The sequence below is a fragment of the Plecotus auritus genome (assembly GCF_963455305.1).
Source record: "Plecotus auritus genome assembly, chromosome: 2".
Lineage (NCBI taxonomy): Eukaryota > Metazoa > Chordata > Mammalia > Chiroptera > Vespertilionidae > Plecotus > Plecotus auritus.
In genome coordinates this window covers 65,904,687-65,924,962 of record NC_137771.1, presented here as the reverse complement: position 1 = coordinate 65,924,962, position 20,276 = coordinate 65,904,687, and the positions used below count along the sequence as shown (strand labels likewise).

Below are 20,276 nucleotides of genomic sequence, written 5' to 3'. Positions count from 1 at the left end.
CAGAAATTCTTTAGTAATATTAAATCATGTCATGGAATTATGTCATTTTTTCAGACACTATATTAATATTGAAGTTGCAGAATTTTAATACCTTTTAAAGATGTTTTATTGGTGTTTTTAGTACAGACATATTACATGTATCTGAAAGAAAGATTATCGTGCATCAACTTTTTTCCTTAAGCTTAATTAGAATTCTACTTAAAAGATAAATTGCTCTTTAATTTTTTCTTTTTACTGTGAAGTTTGGCATGCACATAAAAAAGCATAAAAAATACACTGTTTAATGAATAATTATAAAGTTAACATCCATCTAATCACCATTCAAGTCTAAAATTAGAGCATTCACCTGCTTCTCAAAAGTTCCCTGCTCCCCCTTGTGCCCTTCTCTAATCCATTGTTATTTCTGGATAGTTTTCTAATTTAAGACAGTACCACAATTTATCCATTCTTTTCTTGGTAGACTTTGAGTTTTCTGTAATAACAAAAGAAAAAAATTAGAAACAATGCTACTATGAACCATTTGTTTATGAATTGTAGTTTGCGTGCGCACATGTTTTTCTGGGGTTTATATCTGGGAGTGGAATTGCTTTGTTGTGGAGTGTACATATCTTCAGTTTGACTAGGTGTTACCAAAACATTTTCCGAAGTGGTTATACCAGCTCCCAGTAGAGTGTAAATGTCACCTATTGTCACATTCTATCCAATATTTGATGTGGTCAAAGTTTAAAAATTTTTGTTGCCCAGCTGATGTGGCTAAGTGGTTGAGTGTCATCCTATGACAGGAGATTAGAGTTTGATTCTGGTCAGAACACATACCTGGGTTGCGGGCTCGATCCTCAATCTGGGGTGTGCAGAAAGCAGCCAATCAATGATTCTCATCATTGATGTTTCTATCTCTTTCTCCCTCTCTCTTCCTCTCCAAAATCAATAAAAATACATTTTTTTAAAAAAACTTGTCCATTAGATGGCTGCATAATTTTATTGTGGTTTTTAATTTGCGGTTCTCTGATTCCTAATGAGATTGAACACCTTTCAAATATTTTATTGGCCATTTGGATTTTCTCTTTTGTGGAATGCCTGTTTGTTTAAGGCTTTTGCTCATCTTTTCATTGATTAGCTTTCTTCTTACTGGTTTTTAGGAATTCTTTGTATTTCTTGGATGCTGGTTGTTAGTTGTCTATGCTATCTTATTCCATACTTCGTTGTTTTTTTTTTTTGTTTGTTTTGTTTTTTTCACTCTATAGTGTCTTGTGGTGAATAAATGTTCTTGATATTAATGTAGTCAAATTTATCATGTTTCGTTCATAATTAGTTTTATGTGTTTATAAAGAAACTCTTACCTACCTTGAAGTTATAAAGTTGTTCTCCCATAGTTATTTTCTAAAAGCTTTTAGTGTTGCATCTCACATTTATATCTGTGAAATACCTGGAATTAATTTTTGTGTAACATGGGAAGTGGAGGTCCCATTTAATTTTCCATATGGATAATCCACTTTTACTAGCACCATTTATTGAAAAGTTCATCTTTTCATTATTGCTCTGCAAGACCATATTTGTCTTATATCAAGCATCCATATATGCTTGGGTCAGTTTCTGGCTGCTCCACTTGTCTATCCACACCAATTATTGTAGCGGTGTTTTGTTTTTTGTTGTAATTTTTTGTTTATTTGTTTTTATTGAAACTTGCTATCTACTAGAGTAAGTCCTCCCTCTTTGTTTATTTTCTAGATTATGGCTATATTCTTTGTAATTCTCTACAAATCGGAAAAATCAGCCTGTTGGTTCTACAGTTCTTCCTGCCCCAACCTGAGCATTTTGATTGGGGTTCCATTTATTTTATAGAATAACTTGAGTGATGAGACATCTTTTCAGCATTGAATCTTTAAATCCTTGGTTGTGTTGTATCTCTGCATTTATTTGTGCCTTCTTTAATATCTAATTTTCTCAGTGGGGGTCTTGCACATTTCTTACTAGATTTATTCCTGGGCACGACTTTTTCATGCTAATTTAAATAGCATTTTAATTTTATTATCTCTTTGCTGATATTTATGAATGGTTTTTTGTTATTATTTATTGTATAGTGAGCAACCATATTATAATCTATCCCAGTACCTTATCTATAAATTCTTTAGGTTTTTTTTTCTGTAAATAATTCATCACAATTTCTTCCTATCCTTAATATTTTGATCTCTGTCTCTCTCACTCTCCCTCTCTCCCTATCTTCTCTCTCTCCCTCCCTCTCCTTTTCTCTTTCTCCCTCTCTCTCCTTATTGAAAAAGCTAGGACTTCCAATTCAGTGTCAGATACTAGTGACGACAGGGGATATTTATGTTGCAAGTCCCAAGTTTACCCTTGGCTTGATAGAAGGATTTTGCTAGAAGGATTCACAGGACTTGACATACAGTTGTACTCATGGGTATATTATTACAGTGAAAGAGTACAGAGTAAAATTAGCAAAATGAAAAAGCATTTGGGGTAAAGTCTGGAGTAATTCAAATACAAGCTTCCAAGAATCCTCTGCCATTGGAGTCACACAGTACATAGTTAATTCCTTTGCAAGTGAGCTGTGATAACATATGTGAAGTATTGTCTACCAGGGAATACCATTAGAGACTCACTGTGCAAGGTTTTTATTGGGAGCTGATTGCAGAAGCACCCTCTGCCCAGCTTGTACCAAATCCCAGACTCCCAGAAGGAAAGCAAATAATCCACATTGTTTATACAAACAATTTCGGCACAGAGAACCATTTTTATAATTTGGAAAAGTTTTATATCAGTTTAGGGAACCATCTATAATAATAAAAGCGTAATATGCAAATCGACTGAACAGCAGAACGACCATCCAGAGGAACTTCCCAGACAACCATGCTATGACACGCACTGGTGCCCGGCCAGCCAAGGCGGGTGTGATGTGATTGGTCGGGGGTCCCCACCATCGCCCCACGATCGCCCCGCAGAGGGAGGCCCAGGTTACCTGGCCAGTGGCACTGTGGTGGGTGGCAGGGCCTCCCTCTGCGGAGCCATCGATCTCGGAGCCCCACGATCGATCGCCCTGCAGAGGGAGGCCCAGACCACCCGGCCGGCAGCCACAGAGGGAGGCCTGTCTGTGGCACTGCGGTGGGTGGGCAGGGCCTCCCTCTGCGGGGCGATCAATCTGGGGGCCCCACGATTGATCACCCCACAGAGGGAGGCCCAGGCCACCAGACAGTGACGCTGGGGCAGGTGTGTGGGGCCGGCCAGCGATTGCCCTGCAGTGGGAGGCCCAGGCCAGCCAAACTATCGCACCCCACGCCTGTTGCCTACAGAGGGAGGTGACTGGGGGATGGGGGGGCAGCGCCGCACAGATGGCAAGCAGTGGCAGTGGTGGGGGCAGGGCCAGCTGCCGGCAGCCGGGGAAAGGAAAGCCCCGATAGGCCCTGATCGCTGGCCAGGCCTAGGAACCCTACCCGAGGGGTCCCAGATTGTGAGGATGCAGGCCGGGCTGAGGGACACCCCCCCCCCATGCATGAATTTTGTGCACCAGGCCTCTAGTTTAATAATAAGTCAAATTCCCAGACACCAGCCAAGGGTCAACCTTATAAGCAGAACCTTTTAAGGATAATAGTCTCAGGCCCACTATGTTAACTATTCTGTACATTGTTGTTTTGTAACTCCTGACCATAGAGGAAAACCTTTCAAGATTTTAATAAGATGTTTGCACTTAAATTTAGTAGAATAATTTGATATTTACATTAAAGAATTTCTACTTTGCTAAGAGATTTTATCATAAACCTTTAATTGGTTTTCTATTTTAAGCTAAACTTACATGGTGTTGTTATTATCATAACAAAGCATACTTTTATACTTTGCAGAATTCATTGTATTATATGTGTGTGTACACATTATTCATTCATACACTTTGTATTTCTGTTCATGAGTAAGATTGACCTCTAATTTTCCATTTTAGTATTTCCTTAGGTTTCCATATCTATATGATTCTAGTTTCATAAAATTATTTGGGAATGTTTTCATTTTGTTTTTGGATTCATTGGATTATTGGACTTAATTATTAGAATTATTTCTTGGGAATTTGGTAAAATTTATTAATGAACCAATATGTGCTTAGCGTTTGAGCCAATCAGGTATGTTCTTTATTTTTTATGGGACTGGTCAGGTTTTCTCTTTTTGAGTCATTGTTAATGAATTACATTTTTCTAAGAATTTGTCCATTTGACACAAATGTTCATATTTATTGGCATAAAGTTTTTTATAATCTCTTTTACATATATGTTTGTATGAATTATAGTCATTTCATTTGTGATATTGGTTACTGTGTCTTCTATTTTTTTCTTGATCAATTGCTGTTATTTCTTTCCTATTTTGTTCATGTATCCTCTTGACTTTTGTTATATCCTTCTTTTTTATTTTTAGTTTAATTGCATTGTGGTCAGAGAACATATTTTTTATTCTGAGTTCAATCCTTTAAAATACATTTAAGACTTGTGTTTATGGCCCAGCATGTGGATATGTTTTATAATGTTCTGTTTGCTTGAAAAATAAAAAGTATTCTGCAATTGCTGAATAGATAGCCTATATATTCCTTTTAGGTTAGATTTATTAGTTATGTTGTTCAAATTGTTTATAACGATACAGATTTTTTTTTTTATCAGTTCCAGAGAGAGGTAGGTTAACATTTCCCAATAGATAAAATCAAAAGGATTTGTTTGTTTCCCCTTATGGTTCAGTTAGTACTTTAAGGCTAAATTATTAGATATATATCTCAGGGAACATTAGTCCTTTGCTGAGTATTTGCATAGTGTGATTTTTTTCCCCTTACTTTTACTATAGTATCCTTATGTTCTGGTTATGTCTTTTCTAAGTACCATATAATTGGTTTTCTATAGTCTGACAACAGTAACTTTTAACTGAATCACTAAGTTCATTTACATTTTAATAAAATTGCCTATATATTTGGCTTTATTTTTTTAAATATTTCTTATTTTTTAATTTTTGGTGACAGTCAATATTATATTAGTTTCAGGTATACAGCATAGTGGTTAGACATTTATATAATTTATTAGAGGCCCAGTGCATGAAATTCATGCACGGGGGGCGGGGGCGATGTCCCTCAGCCCAGCCTGCACCCTCTCCAATCTGGGACCCCTCAAGGGATGTCCGACAGCCCGTTTAGGCCCAATCCCGGTGGGCAGTCGGATATCCCTCTCACAATCCAGGACTGCTGGCTTCCAACCGCTCGCCTGTCTGCCTGCCTGATTGCCCCTAACCACTTCTCTTCTGCCTGCCAGCCTGATCAACCCCTAACCACTCCCCTTCCAGCCTGATTGATGCCTAACTGTTCCCCTGCTGGCGCAGTCACCCCTAACTGCCTTCCCTTGCCAGCCTGGTTGCCCCTAACTGCCCTCCCTTGCCAACCTGGTCGCCTTAAACTGCCCTCCCCTGCCAACCTGGTCGCCTCAAACTGCCCTCCCCTGCCAACCTGGTCACCTCAAACTGCCCTCCCCTGCAGGCCTGGTTCCCCCCCAACTGCCTTCCCCTGCAAGCCTGGTCCCCCCCAACTGCCCTCCCCTGCAGGCCTCGTCCCCCCCAACTGTCCTCCCCTACAGGCCTTGTCCCCCCAACTGCCCTCCCCTGCTGACCTGGTCACACCAAACTGCCCTCCCCTGCAGGCCTGGTTCCCCCCGCAACTGCCCTCCCCTGCAGGCCTGGTCGCTCCCAACTGCCCTCCCCTGCAGGCCTGGTTGCCCCTAACTGCCCTCCCCTGCTGGCCGGTCACCCCTAACTGCTCTCCCCTGCTGGCCTGGTTGCCCCCAACTGCCCTCCTCTGCCGGCCTTGTCACCCCTAATTGCCCTCCCCTGCTGTCCTGATCGCCCATATCTGCCCTTCCCTGCCAGCCATCTTGTGGCAGCCATCTTTGACCACATGGGGGTGGCCATCTTGTGTGTTGGAGTGATGGTCAATTTGCATATTATCTCTTTATTGTATAGGATGAAGTGATCCCCCTGATAAGTCTAGCACCCCTGACCACATAGTTATATACTTATTACAATATTTTTTATTATATTCCCTATGCTGTACTTTACCTCCCATGACCATTTTATAACTGCCAATTTGTACTTCTTAATCTCTTCACCTTTATCACCTAGCTCCCCAACACCCCTCCCACCTGGCAATCAATAGTTTGTTCTCTCTATAAGTTTGTTTCTGTTTTTTTGTTTATTTTGTTTTTCACATTACACACATATTTGAAATCATATGGTATTTGTCTTTCTCTACCTTACTTAACTTAGCATAATACCCTCTAGATCCACCCATGTTGTCACAAATGGCAAGATTTCACTCTTTCATGGCTGAGTAATATTTCATTTTATATATGCACCACAGCTTCCTTACCAGTTGTCAATTGATGGACAACTAGGTTGCTTTCATATCTTGGTTATTATAAATAATGTTTCAGTGAATATAGGGATGTATTTGTCTTTTCAAGTTAGTGTTTTGGCTTTCTTTGGTTAAATACCAGAAGTGGAATTGCTGGGCCCTTCTTGGTCTCTTGTTATAGATAGCCTTTGTTTTAAAGTCTATTTTGTCTGATAGAACTATTGTTCCCCAGCTTTTTTCCTTTGTTTGTTTCCATTTGCATGAAATATTATTTTCCATTCCTTTACTTTCAGTTTTTGTGTCTTTTGATCTGAAGTAGGTCTCTGTAGGCAGCATATGTATGGGTCTTTTTTTCTTACCATTCAGCCACCTCATGTCTTTTGATTGAAGCATGTAACCATTTACATTTAAAGTTAATTATTGATAGGTATATATTACCATCATTTTATTACTCATTTTTTAAAATCTTTTTTTTTTCTTAATGAAGTCCCTTTAAAATTTGTTTTGTTGTATGGTTTCGGGGTGATAAACTCATTTAGCTTTTAATCTGGGAAGCTCTTTATCTCTTTCCATTTTAAATTATTACCTTGCTGGGTAGAGTAATATTGGTTGTAAATCCTTGCTTTTCATTGCTTTGAATATTTTGTGCCAATGTCTTTTGGCCTGCAAAGTTTCTGTTGAGAAAATCAGCTGACAGTTTTATGGGAGCTCCCTTTTAGGTAACTAATTGCTTTTCTCTTGCTGCCTTTAAGGTTTTTTTTTTGTCCTTTGGGATTTTAATTATGATGTTTCTTGGTGTGGGCCTCTTTGATTTTGTCTTGTTTGGGACTGTCTGCACTTCCTGGACTTCTATGTCTATTTCATTTGCCAAGATAGGGAAGTTTTCATCCATTATTTCATCTAATAGGTTTTTAATCCCTTGCTTTCTCTTTTCCTTCTGGTACGTCTATGATGTGAATGTTGTTACGCTTGATGTTATCCCACGGGTCCGTTAAACTATCCTCATTAAAACAAATTTTTTTTGTGTACCTATTGAGTGTTTTCCACTACCTTGTTTACCAAATCACTTCATCTAATCAGGTGAGGATTAACAACAACAACAAATCAGTAAAAGAGAAAGAACTATATAGGTAACTACACCTATGATTGTCAAATGTCTTTTTTTCTTTTTTTTAATCCTTCTCTTGGCTTATAGAGTATATGGGTAAAAGCACAGGCTCTGGAATTACACAGACCTGGGTTTGAATACAGGCTCTCTCAGAAATAGTTGTATAGCCCTAGCTGGTTTGGCTCTGTGGATAGAGTGTCGGCCTGTGGACCAAAGGGTCCCAGGTTTGATTCCAATCCAGGTCACATACCATGCTTGCAGGCTCCTCCCAGGCCCAGGCCCTCCCTGGTCAGGCATGTACAGGAGGCAGCCAATGGATGTGTTTCTCTCACATCTGCTATTTCTCTCTGTCTTTCCCTGTCTCTTCCACTCTAAAAAATCAGTGGAAAAATGCCCTTGGGTGAGAATTAAAAAAATAAAATAAGATGTTTTTTTAAAAAAAGTTGTATAATGTTGGCATCTTATGAATTCTCACTGCTAAAATGGGGGTAATGGTAGTACCTGTCTCATAGTATTGTGAGTATTAAACAACAGTATTGCTTAGCACAGTTGGTAAAATATAAGCATTCAATAACTCTTAACTATTATATTTTGAACATTATTTTATTCACTTTTGAAATTTAAGGAATTTTAAAATTAATTTGTCTATATTTGTTGTTGTTAGATGTGCTTTATGAAAAATCGTGCCCGAAGGCAAGGTATTAACTTAAAACTTCTACCAAATGGGTTCACCAAGAGGAAAGAAAATTCAACATTTTTCGATAAGAAGTAAGTTCCTAACTTCTTCCTTAGTCTATCCGGTGTTCTGATTTTATCAGGAACATTTTTAAGGTTTAGTTTGCTATAGAGATACCAGTAGTGTGGTCTGTGAGCTGTTTGTTATTGGTCTATGAAAAGATGACTATAGAAATGAAAAATAAGCATTTAGAAACTTAAGATTTCATTTGAGAGCCAGTTATGGGAAAGAAAAAGACTTGGGAAACTTTTACTCTGCAGTGAATGTGAGTACAGGTAATAAATACAACAGAGATTAGTTTGCTGCTTTCTGAAAGTGTTAGATCAAAAAGGCTCCAATAGTATAGAGTACTGTAAGGATTTCAGGATATTATAAGTAGCCCACTAAATCATTGGGTAATACCTTTCAAAAGTCAAGATTCTGGATTTAGAGTAAAAAAAAAACAACAACGGAGTCCCTTCTTCTTCAGTCTCTTAGTATGTGTAAGAACTTGTACAAATTACTTCCTATTTCTAGGCCTCATCTGTAAGATGTGAGGCTTGTACTAAGTAAAATCTAAGATTCCTTCCAATTTTACTACTCCATAAATTGAAAAGACAGACCATCAGATTATTATTTAAACCTTCTACCTTTTCAACATGTTTTATTATAAGAAGGTGATGTTATCCACTTATTTTTTTTTTTGTATGTTTCAATTCATAAATATTTGTAAAGGTGGTTTTCCTTTTTCCTGGTTGGCTTCCAGAAGTAAAGTAATGCCTTCTATTTATTAAATGTGAGATGATTCCTTTGTACATTTTGAAACTAAAATATCTGGAAATTGACATAATTTGTTTGAAATTTAATGTGACTGGTTTGTGCCTTCACAAAAATAAAGGCACACACTTTTTATTTTTCTCCAGCTAGCCTTTTTCCCTTTAAAAGTATAGTATAGACTGTTTTTCTTGTTAATGCAAATCTGCCTCATTATTTTTAAGTTGTCTGTCCCAACTATGACTACTGTATAATAATTTAATTATTCCCATATTCATGCACATTTAGCTTATTTCTAGTTTTTAATTGTTACAAATAATGTTGTGTAATAAATATCATTGAATAGATTATTTTGGGTGCTTATGTGACTTTTTCTGTAGGATTAGTTCCTAGAAAGCAGAATTAATGGGTCAGAGACTACATGGGTTTAAACTTTTTAGAGAAACTCCAAGTTATTTTCCCTAAAAAAGTACCACTTTGTACCTTCATCAAAAATAGTATCAGAGTACATATCTTAGTTATACTGCACTTTAATTGAATATTTAAACTTTTTTTGTCTATTTGATGATTAAATTTTTATTTCTTTTCAGATGTGCCTATTTATATCTCTTCTTGCTCTGTTACATATATTTGAACATTTTCATCAGTCTGTTTATCCTTTAATTTTGCCTTCCATTTTTGATACATGTTAAATAATTGTAAAAAAAAAAAAAAGTCTGTAAAACACAGAGATAGTAAAATTGGAGTGGGTAAGAGCACAAACTAGACCAGTCTGCCTGAGTTCAAATTTCTCTCATCAGCCTTTCCTAGCTATGTGGTCTTAAGTTAATGCACCCAATTGCTTTGTGCCTCAATTTCCTCATCTATAAAGTGGGGCTAGTAATAAATTAGGGTTAAACCAGTTTTCATTTCCATTGGTAGTACTATATGAGAATATCTGTTTAAATATCTCACTGAATATCCTGCAGGCATAAAAGAGTTATCTCTTTTTTAAAACACTTTTACCACCCTGGCCAGTTTGGCTCAGTGGTTGAAGCGTTGGTCCACGGAACCAAGTTTGCTTGTTGGATCCCCAGCCTGGTTGGGGTGAGTGTGGGGAGGCAACCAATCAATGTTTCTCTCTCTCCCTCTCTTCCTTCCTTTTTTCTCCCTCCCTTCCACACTCTCTCTTAAAAATCAATGGGAAAAATATCCTCAAGTAAGTATTAAAAACAAAATTTTTTTTACCCATTTTAAAGGTTAAAATAATATTTTGTTTTAATTTTATTTCATTTAATTGCTAGTGAGATATGGAATATTTGCTCACAAGTTTCAGAGTGATATCTTAAAATTTAATTATAACATTAGATTTTAATGCAGTCTGCTGAGTTAAGATGACCTATCATTTGTAAAATCATTTTGGGAGTCAGTTCAGTGGGGAAAAATTTTTTAATCTATGTAACTGAATTTTTCTATTTGTTAATTGTTAAATGACCTGTTATATTTTTTAATGAAAATGGTTTTTCTACTAACTGAATTTTAAAATGTCTGATTTAAGATGTTGGATGAATAAAAAAAAGTATTAACAGGAGTTCCCAGCTTAAAGAATATTTACTACTCATAAATCATTTTGGTAATCTCTTTAATCTCAATATTTTGTTCATTCTTGTTCAGCATTTTCATCAGTGCTATAAATCTTGGCACTGTTGATATTTTGAGCCAGAGAATTCTTTATTTTGGAAGGGCTCTCTTCTGCATTTTGGGATGTTTACCAGTATCCCTGGCCTCTACCCTCTAAATGTTGGTAGCAAAAACACACAAACATACACACACATGCACACTTTGTTGTGACAACAAAAAATGTCTCTAGACATTGCCAGGTGTCCCGTGAGATGGGGGCAGAGAAGAGGGGCAAAATCACCCTTATTTGAGAAGCACTGATTTAGATGAATACAGAAGACATACTTACTGAACTTAAAGCATGGCAAAATCAGGATTATAGAAAATTTTGATTGCTAAAAGGTGGTATATAAGTAACAAGATAAATAATGAAAGTCATGTACTTTAAGGATAGAGGGAAAAAAACCCACTTAGAAGTACCTTCTTTGGGATACCTGTGTTTTCTCAGCCATTTATATGAAAATGACCAAGGTTATAGATGATGAGAGTGTTATTTGTTGGAAGGAGTGAAAAAGCAAATACTAAATTTTTTTAAATAATTTTTTTCACCTCTGTTCTCTCTTGTGTTTTGAAGAAACTCATTTTCAATGTTTTCTTCAACTTTCAAAAGTGGTTAAGGCTTTGACTCAAATAAACCTCTATTTAAAGATTGCCTCTACCATTTGGTGCACATGAGGTGATCTTGTGTAAGATCAAATTTACTGGGTTGTTGAGAGGATTGAATGAAATAATACTGTAGTACCTGACACTTAGTAAATAATATACAGTGACAATTAAAGGTCTATATTTCCGTATCTGAAATCCTGGGGATATAGTTTACTATATTACATCCTATATAATAAAAACCTAGGTTGCATCATGCCCTCATGCGATGCCCTCGCACGACGCCCTCATGCACCATCAACACAAGATGGCCGCCACAAGATGGTTGCCTTCACGTCACAAGATGGCCACCACAAGATGGCTGGCAGGGAAGGGCAGTTGTGAGTGATCAGGCCTGCAGGGGAGGGCATTTGGGGGCAACCAGGCCTACAGGGGAGGGCAGTTAGGGACGACCAGGCTGGCAGGGGAGGGCAGTTGGGTGTGACCAGGCTGGCAGGGGAGGGCAGTTGGGGGCGACCAGGCTGGCAGGGAGGGCAGTTGGGGGTGAGATCAGGCCAGCAGGGGAGGGCAGTTGGGGGCAACCAGGCCAGCAAGGGAGCAGTTAGGGGACGATCAGGCTGGCAGGCAGAAGCGGTTAGGGGCAATGAGGCAGGCAGGTGAGCGGTTAGGAGCCAGCAGTCCTGGATTATGAGAGGGATCCCAGATTGGAGCGGTTGCAGGCCGGGCTGAGGAATACCCCCCCTCCCGTGCACGGATTTCGTGCAGTGGGCCTCTAGTTTACTATATAATATTCACTCCTAGGAGGTCTGCGACAGCATTGCATAATCAGACAATACTATTTCTGCAGTGAAACCTGCAACTATTCACATTATACTGTAAATAATGACTATAAATGGATTCAGCCACGTTTTAGTGCTCAAGGAGTTAAGAAAAAACTTTGAGCTGGGCTAGTGTGGTTCAGCAGTTGAGCATCAACCCAGGAACCAGGAGGTTACCAGTTCGATTCCTGGTCAGGGCGCGTGCCTAGATTGTAGGCTCAATCCCGGTGGGGCATGCAGGAGGCAGCCAATCAATGATGTTCCTCTCTCATTGATGTTTCTATCTCTCTATTCCTCTCCCTTCCTCTCTCTGTAGAAATTAATTAAAAATGTTTTTAAAAGAAAGGAAGGGAGGGAGGGAGGGAAGAAGGGAGGGAGGAAAAGGAAGAAAGAAAGAGATAAAGAAAGGGAAGGGGAAGGGAAGAAAACTTTGAGTTTCTGAGATTTGGGAATTATGGAATTGTTGATATCAGATTTTGGTACTACTCTAAGATTATTATTATTATTACTCCCTAGGTCAGGGGTGGGCAAACTTTTTGACTCGAGGGCCACAATGGGTTCTTAAACTGGACCGGAGGGCCGGAACAAAAGCATGGATGGAGTGTTTGTGTGAACTAATATAAATTCAAAGTAAAGGAGCGGAGGGGAGAGCAAGAGAACCCTCCGCTCTTTCGGCTCCGCGGGCTGGATAGAACAACCGAACGGGCCGGATCCGGCCCGCGGGCCGTAGTTTGCCCATGGCTGCCCTAGGTATTAACTTGGTCCTTAGTTTGTTTCAGCAGCTTGAACTATAATATAGTCAAAAACTCATATTTAACTTATTTAAAATCAAATATTCAAATAATAACTTTTGAGCAACCTGGGTGAAGATTTCTTTGGGTAGCTTTCTATGAAGTCTGAAATTATTTCAAAAGGTCAGTGGTTTTAAAAATATTTAAATACCCCTATATTAAGTGTGACTAATGTGTCATTGTGACTAATTACCTCTGTAGAACTGTCAGCAAATTATGTAGCAGCAAACACAATAGATACCTTAGGAACATAGTTTCATTCTAACTCGGGTGTTTAGGACCAGTATCACTCTGAATTTCCTAAATTCACATAAAAAATTATGTGACGTGAATTTTTTAAAAAATAGGAACTGTAATTTTCATTTTATAGTCAAAGTGGGATGTAACACTAATCAGTCTGTGAGGTAAAAAATGTAGTATTTAATAGCATTGAATTTTAGAAGACTGATGGATTTGTAGGAGCATCAGAGTGGGTAACTTTCACAAACAACAAAAAGTTAAGGGATACTTATGTTAAGAATAATTGAGCCTAGCTTGTGTAGCTCAGTGGGATGGTCACCCATTTAATTCCCAGTCAGGGCACATGCCCGGGTTTTGGGCTCGATCCCTAGTAGAGGGAGTGCAGGAGGCAGCCAATCGATGTTTCTATCTCTCTCTTCCTCTGTTTGATATCAATAAAAGAAAAGAAAAAGAAAAGAATTGAGCCAAAGCCGGACTGACATTCTCTATTAAAAAGAAAAGCTTGATGTGGAAATGGTGTCCAATAGAAGGCTTCCCTGTTTATTTTGGAGCAGATCCCAAACTACTTCTATAAAATAGTTACTCTTTCAGAGGTAATTCCTTATGTTCACTTTTACCTGACTCTAATCAAAACCTGTTGAAAGAAAGTTGAAGGATATTTATGAAGAAAACTGAAAGTCTACTGAATGAATGACTTAAAATATTTTAACAAATGGAGAAAAGCATATTGTTTTTGGGAGGTTCAATATTTTAGAAATAACATTCATTTTTAAAATTAATGATCTTTAAATCTAATATGATCATAATCAGAATACTAATGGGACTTTTGTTCTGGATTTGGGATTTTTTTTTTTTGAAAAGGAAAGGGTTTATGATAAAATAACTGAAGTTCATTTTGAAGAAAAAACATGGGAAAAGACCAAGAAAAAACAGAGAAAGAAGAGTAATGAGGGTGGACTCATTAAAATTTATGAAATTTTAATAGTTTTGACAGGAATCTACAGTTATCTTAGATTGTGGAAAATAAACACGGATATTTGGTACTCAATTACATAGTCAATATAGCATTTCAAGTTAATACAGATAATTACTTATTCCATAAATGAGTTTGGGACTGTTAGCTTACCATTTGATGGGAAAAAGCTGGCTTTTTTACTAGAACTTCCAGGTGGATCAAAAACTTAAAATGAAAATTTTAAGATGGTGGAATATGTTCATAATCTTGAAGATATGAAACATCCCATCTAAAACAATAAAATAAAAACAAAACACTCAAAATTTACATACAATTTTTAAAAAATGTATGGCAAAAAAGAAATAAAGTCAAAAGACTAACTGAACAAAAAAAAAGGAAATCTTTAACATATATGACAAAAAATCCTTATGCATTAATAAGAAAAAAGCCTAGCAACTTAATAAGGAAAAGGGGCAAAGGAGCCCGGCCACGTGGCTCAGTCGTTGAGCATCAACCTATGAACCAGGAGGTCACAGTTCAAATCCTGGTCAGGGCACATGCCTGGGGTGGGGGCTCAATCCCCAGTGTGGGCATGCAGGAAGCAGCTGATCAATGATTCTCATCATTGATGTTTCTATCTTCCTCTCCCTTCCTTTCTGAAATCAATAAAAACCTAGCTGGTTTGGCTCAGTGGATAGAGCATCAGACTGCAGACTGAAGGGTCCCGGGTTCAATTCCAGTCAAGGGCACATGCCCAGGTTGCAGGCTCAGGCGGGAGCTGGTCAGTGATTCTCTCTCACCATTGATGTTTCTATCTCTCCCTCTCCCTTCCTCTCTGAATCAATAATTCTATATAATAAAAGCCTAATATGCTAAGTGTCCGGTCATCCAATCAAAGCGTAATATGCTAATGATATGCTAAGACCGCTCAACCGCTTGCTATGACGTTCACTGACCACCAAGGGGCAGACAGTCAAGTGGTCAACCAGTCGCTATGACGTGCACTGACCACCAGGGGACAGACAGTACACCAGTCGACCAGTCACTATGACGTGCACTGACCACCAGGGGGCAGATGCTCCAACTGGTAGGTTAGCTTACTGCTGGAGTCCGTCTGATCAGGACTGAGCAAGACATGCCCTGGAGCCCTCCCACGGTCCCTCCCCAGCTGGCCATCCTCCCGTGTCCCTTCCCAGCCCCAGTTGTGCACTGGTGGGATCCCTTGGCCTGGCCTGCACCCTATCACAATCTGGGACCCCTCGGGGGATGTTGGAGAGCAGGTTTCAGCTCGATCCTGCAGGCATAAAAGGCTAATATGCAAATCAACCGAACAGCAGAACGACCGGTCGCTATGACGCACACTGACCACCAGAGGGCAGATGCTCAATGCAGGAGCTGCCCTCTGGTGGTCAGTGCACTCCCACAGGGGGAGCGCCTCTCAGCCAGAAGCTGGGCTCACGGCTGGCGAGTGCAGTGGCAGTGGCAGGAACCTCTCCCACCTCCACAGCAGTACTAAGGATATCTATATCTATCTATCTATCTATCTATCTATCTATATATATATGTCTATATACACACACACACACATTTAAAAAAAGAAAAAAAATGGGCAAAGGATAAGAATAAATGCACACACACACACACACACACACACACACATATGTGGCTGTAAGCATCCTATATAATAAAAGCCTAATATACTAAGTGTCCAACTGTTAGACCGTTAGATCAGTCGCTATGATGCACACTGACCACCAGGGGCCAGACGCTCCGACTGGTAGGTTAGCTTGCTGCTGAGGTCTGGCCCATTGGGACTAGGTGAGACAGGCCAGACATGTCCTGGAGCCCTCCCGCAGTCCCTCTCCAGCCCCGATCGTGTGCCAGTGGGGTCCCTCAGTCTTGCCTGCACCCTCTCACAATCCAGAACCCCTCAGGGGATGTTGGAGAACCAGTTTAAGCCCAATCCCTGCAGGCCAGGCTGAGGGACCCCACCTGTACACGAATCCGTGCACTGGGCCTCTACTATATTAATAATGTATAATGAAGGTATGTGTCAGCCAGGCTTTTTCCTCTTCCACTACTTTTGAGAGTATAAATTAATAAATAGTATAAAAGGTAATTTAGTAATATTTGTCAAAATGTTATATATGCCTACTTAAGAAATTTAGCCCACAAATATATTAGTGTAATTCATAGAGACACATGTACATATATATCTGTCACAGCATTGTTTTTAATAGTGTAAAAACTCAAGTATCAATTAATATGGGACTGAGTTAAATTAATAAGGGTAACTCCGTGCATTGGAATTCTGTGTAGCCATTAAGTAAAAACAGAGTTGGATGTAGAAGTACTGTCATGGACTGACATCCATGGTATATTCAGTGAAAAAAATATGCTACCAGGGGTCCTCAAACTACGGCCCGTGGGCCACATGTGGCCCGCCGAGGACATTTATCCGGCCCGCCGGGTGCCACTGCCTGTCCTGCTTGGCAGCCGACTCGTCCTGGGCCCGCAGTGCGCATAGGAATTTGTTCATAGGTGTTTTTTTTAAACAATAGTCTGGCCCTCCAATGGTCTGAGGGACAGTGAACTGGCCCCCTGTTTAAAAAGTTTGAGGACCCCTGGCAATTGTCTGAAAGAAAGCTCACTTTTTTTATTGATGTAAAATTCACATGCAATGAAATGTACAAATTATAAGTGTACATTAGTTGGGTTTTGACAAATGCATATAACCTATCAATATAGGGCTATCACCCCAGAAAGGTGTTTTATTTGTTTGCTTTTAAGATCTTTGTCTTTGAAGTTTTGTAGTTTCACTATGATGTGTGTCTTCATATGATTTCTTTTTTATTTATCTTCCTTGAGATTTGTATTGCAGTTCTGGAAAATTCAAGTGAATTGTCATAATCTCTTATTTATTTGTCTTTGCTACATTCTAGGTAATTTATTCAGCTATATTATCCAAGTTATATTCTCTCCTCAGTTGTGTCTAATTAATCTTTAGCCCATGTTGTTTTGTTTGTTTCAGTTATGTTTTTTATTTCTAGAAGTTCGGTTTCTTTCCCAAATCTATTTGGTCTTTTAGATAGAATCGTATTCCTTTCTCTTGTTTTAAGCTTCCCTTTGTTCACTAATTTAGGACACTTATTATCTTTGTAAGTTAATTCCAGTATCTGAAGTGCTTGGAAAGCTGTTACTATTTACCTACTGTTTCTATAGATTCTTGATTATGATGGCTTGTTTCATTGTGTTTCTTTTTTTTCTACAATGTAATTATGAACTCAAGTTTATATAGAAGATAGTATGCATTTGCTTATGTCAGATACTCTGTGGCACCAACGTAGGACCCTCTTTAATTTCTGATTCTGAAGTTTCTCAGACTGTACTACTAGTAATAATTTGAACCTCAAACCCATTTGAGAAAGCTATAATTAGGCATTCTCAATTGAAACCGTTCTCCCCACCCCATTTGCTTTATTCTCTCCCTAGAGTCCAAGCTGAGGTGGACAAGTTTCCTTGTTGTCTCCCTTTGCTAGTGGGCAATGTTTTTCTGGTTCACCCTTTCACTGATTTAATGCAGTGATCTCAGTTTGAGGTCTCCAGTTTATGTGACCCAGGGTCTTGCCTCATGTTACCCAGTAGCAGTTGAAACACAAGCTTCTTGGTTATCCAGATTGGCAAAGGCCTCCAGACCATCTTAAGCATTCCACTATGGTTTTCAGATCCTGCTTCCTTTTGGCCCTAAGATTTTTCTTACTTTATGATGAGCTCACTATGTTTGTTCTATTTCTGTCCAAGGTTTCTTACTATATGCTTTTGGGAGGGTTTTCAAATTATCTTCTCTACCATGCTGCCTTAATTGTTTAAAATAAGCACTGGCCCCAGTACAAAGGTAAGGTCATTAGTGGGAAAGAGGTGGATCCAGAAGGCATGATAATTACTGTTCATTCTGCAAGTCTACTTGGAATCTGTCTGATAGATACAACCATATATATGGAAAATGAAGATACATATGCATGTATTTTTATATATATTTCATGTATACATGTACCTGTATCACCTCAGTACAACAATGTTTGAAATAGCAAAACAGCAGTATGAATCTAAATATTCATCAATAGTGGACTGCCTAAATAAATTATAGTACACTGGAAAAAGAATGAAACAGCTCTAAATGTACTAATGTGGATTAACTGCCAGAAATATTTAGTGAAAAAAGGTAGATGCAGGACCATGTTCATTGTATGCTACCATTGTGTGAAAATAAAGGTTTTTTTACATATGTGCTTATATTATAAACTGGTAACAGTGATTATCTTAAGGGAAGGAAATTGAATAGAGATGGACAGGGATGAGAATTATGTACCCTTTTGTATCTTTTTGAATGTTTAGAACAGGTGCATATAAAGGATATTTTAAGAATAAGTAAATGAATTTTAAAAAATAATAATTTAGCCCGGCCACTGTGGGTCAGTGGTTGAGTGTCGACCTATGAACCAGGAGGTCATGGTTTGATTCCCGGTCAGGCACATGCCCAGGTTGCAGGCTCAATTCCAAGTAGGGGGCATGCAGGAGGCAGCCAATCAGTGATTCTCTATTATCATTGATGTTTCTCTCTCTCCCTCTCCCTTTGTCTCTGAAATCAATAAAAATATATTAAAAAATAAATTGAGTAAAATAATAATTTAAAGAGACATTGATAGCTGTGGGCAAGACCATTATACATTTTGACTTGTAAATATAGCCTTTGAAAAGTACTCTGATACTACATGAAATTCCATATGATACCCATGGCTGATCCTCTTTTAGTTGTTTTTTAGTGTTTTGCTACAGGAAGCCATGGGTATCAAACCTGGAAACTGTATGATTGTACTTGGATAACATGTCTCATTTGGTTATATAAGTTCCTACTTTTATTTCCCTGGCTTTTGGGGTCTGAAGAGTTAGCAGTGAGGTGGAGAATGTACTTCAGCTTATCAATTGGAAAAAAGAATTGCACTGAGACCCTTCCCCAGTAATATCTTTAGCATAACTCCCTGTTTGGACTCATGTGTGGGCTAACCACCCATTCCCCAGAAATGGACCCAACTTTTGACCTTCTTCTCAAATCCCCACTTTGTCTCCAACTCACTTCAGTTCTAAGAGTCCAGTCCTCCTTACCAATCATTTAGCACTGTCAGCTTAGAACTGAGATTTTAGCTTCCTTTTGGCCCAGGGATCTTTAGCTCTCTGTGTATGGATCTCTCTTAGATTTACATATTAAGATAGTAGAAATGTGCCCATTATTAAACAAACGTGTGAATTAATATTTGAGCTCCAGTCCTGTTTTAGAAGCTAACCACTAGATGTCTCTCTTGTAAAGAAATAACCTATTATGGATTTAAAAAATTAGTTTTTGTTCTTTGGATAAAATTACAACATTCTAGTAATATTGAGTTTATATACCCATCTACCTCTGCAAGAGGCAGTAAGACTTTTTTTCCTGAACAATTGTTTGGTAATACATAGTACTTTTTTTTTTTTTTTTTTTTTGCATGGTGTCTTATAAGATATATAGTTTTGTACTTTTCTGCAAACTGACTAGAGAAAAGAGAGCAACAGAAAATGAAATGATGGGTTTAGTAGTTGTGGTCATGAGGGGGAACTGTTGATTTTGCAATGATCTTTGGAGGATTACATAATAGGTGCTTAGTACAAATTTGGTAACTGATTGAAAATGTTTAGCTCTTCTGTTTCTCTGCCAAAACAGCTTTGATAGAACTTGATGGAATAATTTCAGAGTGTCTGCAGAGACTTAGAAAAACAGTGTGAAAGAATAGAAACCTAATGATTCCCCAATTATACATTTCCTTACTGAGGCCATGTAGACATAGGAAGTTCCTATGATGTAGTTTCATAGAGAATGTACCTTTCCACAACAGCAGATAACCAGCATTCATGGAAATGGAAAACCAAACTCTTTGGATCATCTTGGGGTTCCAAACTGATTCACTTAGGGGAGTCCTTCCCTAGTCAACCAAGCCTGCTCCTTCATGATATGCCTCTGGAATGTGTTCCTTTCGTTATCTGCTATATTTTCCCATGCAAGCCCAGCTTGTCTCTCACTGGACTATTGGGGAATTCTAAGTACTCTCCCTACCTTCAGCAGCTCTTCATCTCAGTCACTCTTACACACTGCTGCCAGGGAGGGTGATGGTCATCTGCTCAGAATCCTTTAATGCTTCTGTGCCCACA

General features: G+C 38.6%; 1 protein-coding gene across 2 annotated transcripts in view; it reads left to right on the top strand.

Moving 5' to 3' along the window:
* The window catches only part of ZNHIT6 (zinc finger HIT-type containing 6), a 60,350-nt gene that overhangs the window by 4,448 nt on the left and 35,626 nt on the right, over positions 1–20,276 (top strand). For both annotated transcript variants that reach the window (XR_013959842.1, XM_080654358.1), the window contains exon 5: positions 8,149–8,252. Coding sequence is in view for 1 of the 2 variants with exons in the window: in XM_080654358.1 (XP_080510484.1) it covers positions 8,149–8,252 (104 nt within the window). In the remaining variant the exon portion in view is untranslated. The remainder of the gene's footprint in view (positions 1–8,148; positions 8,253–20,276) is intronic.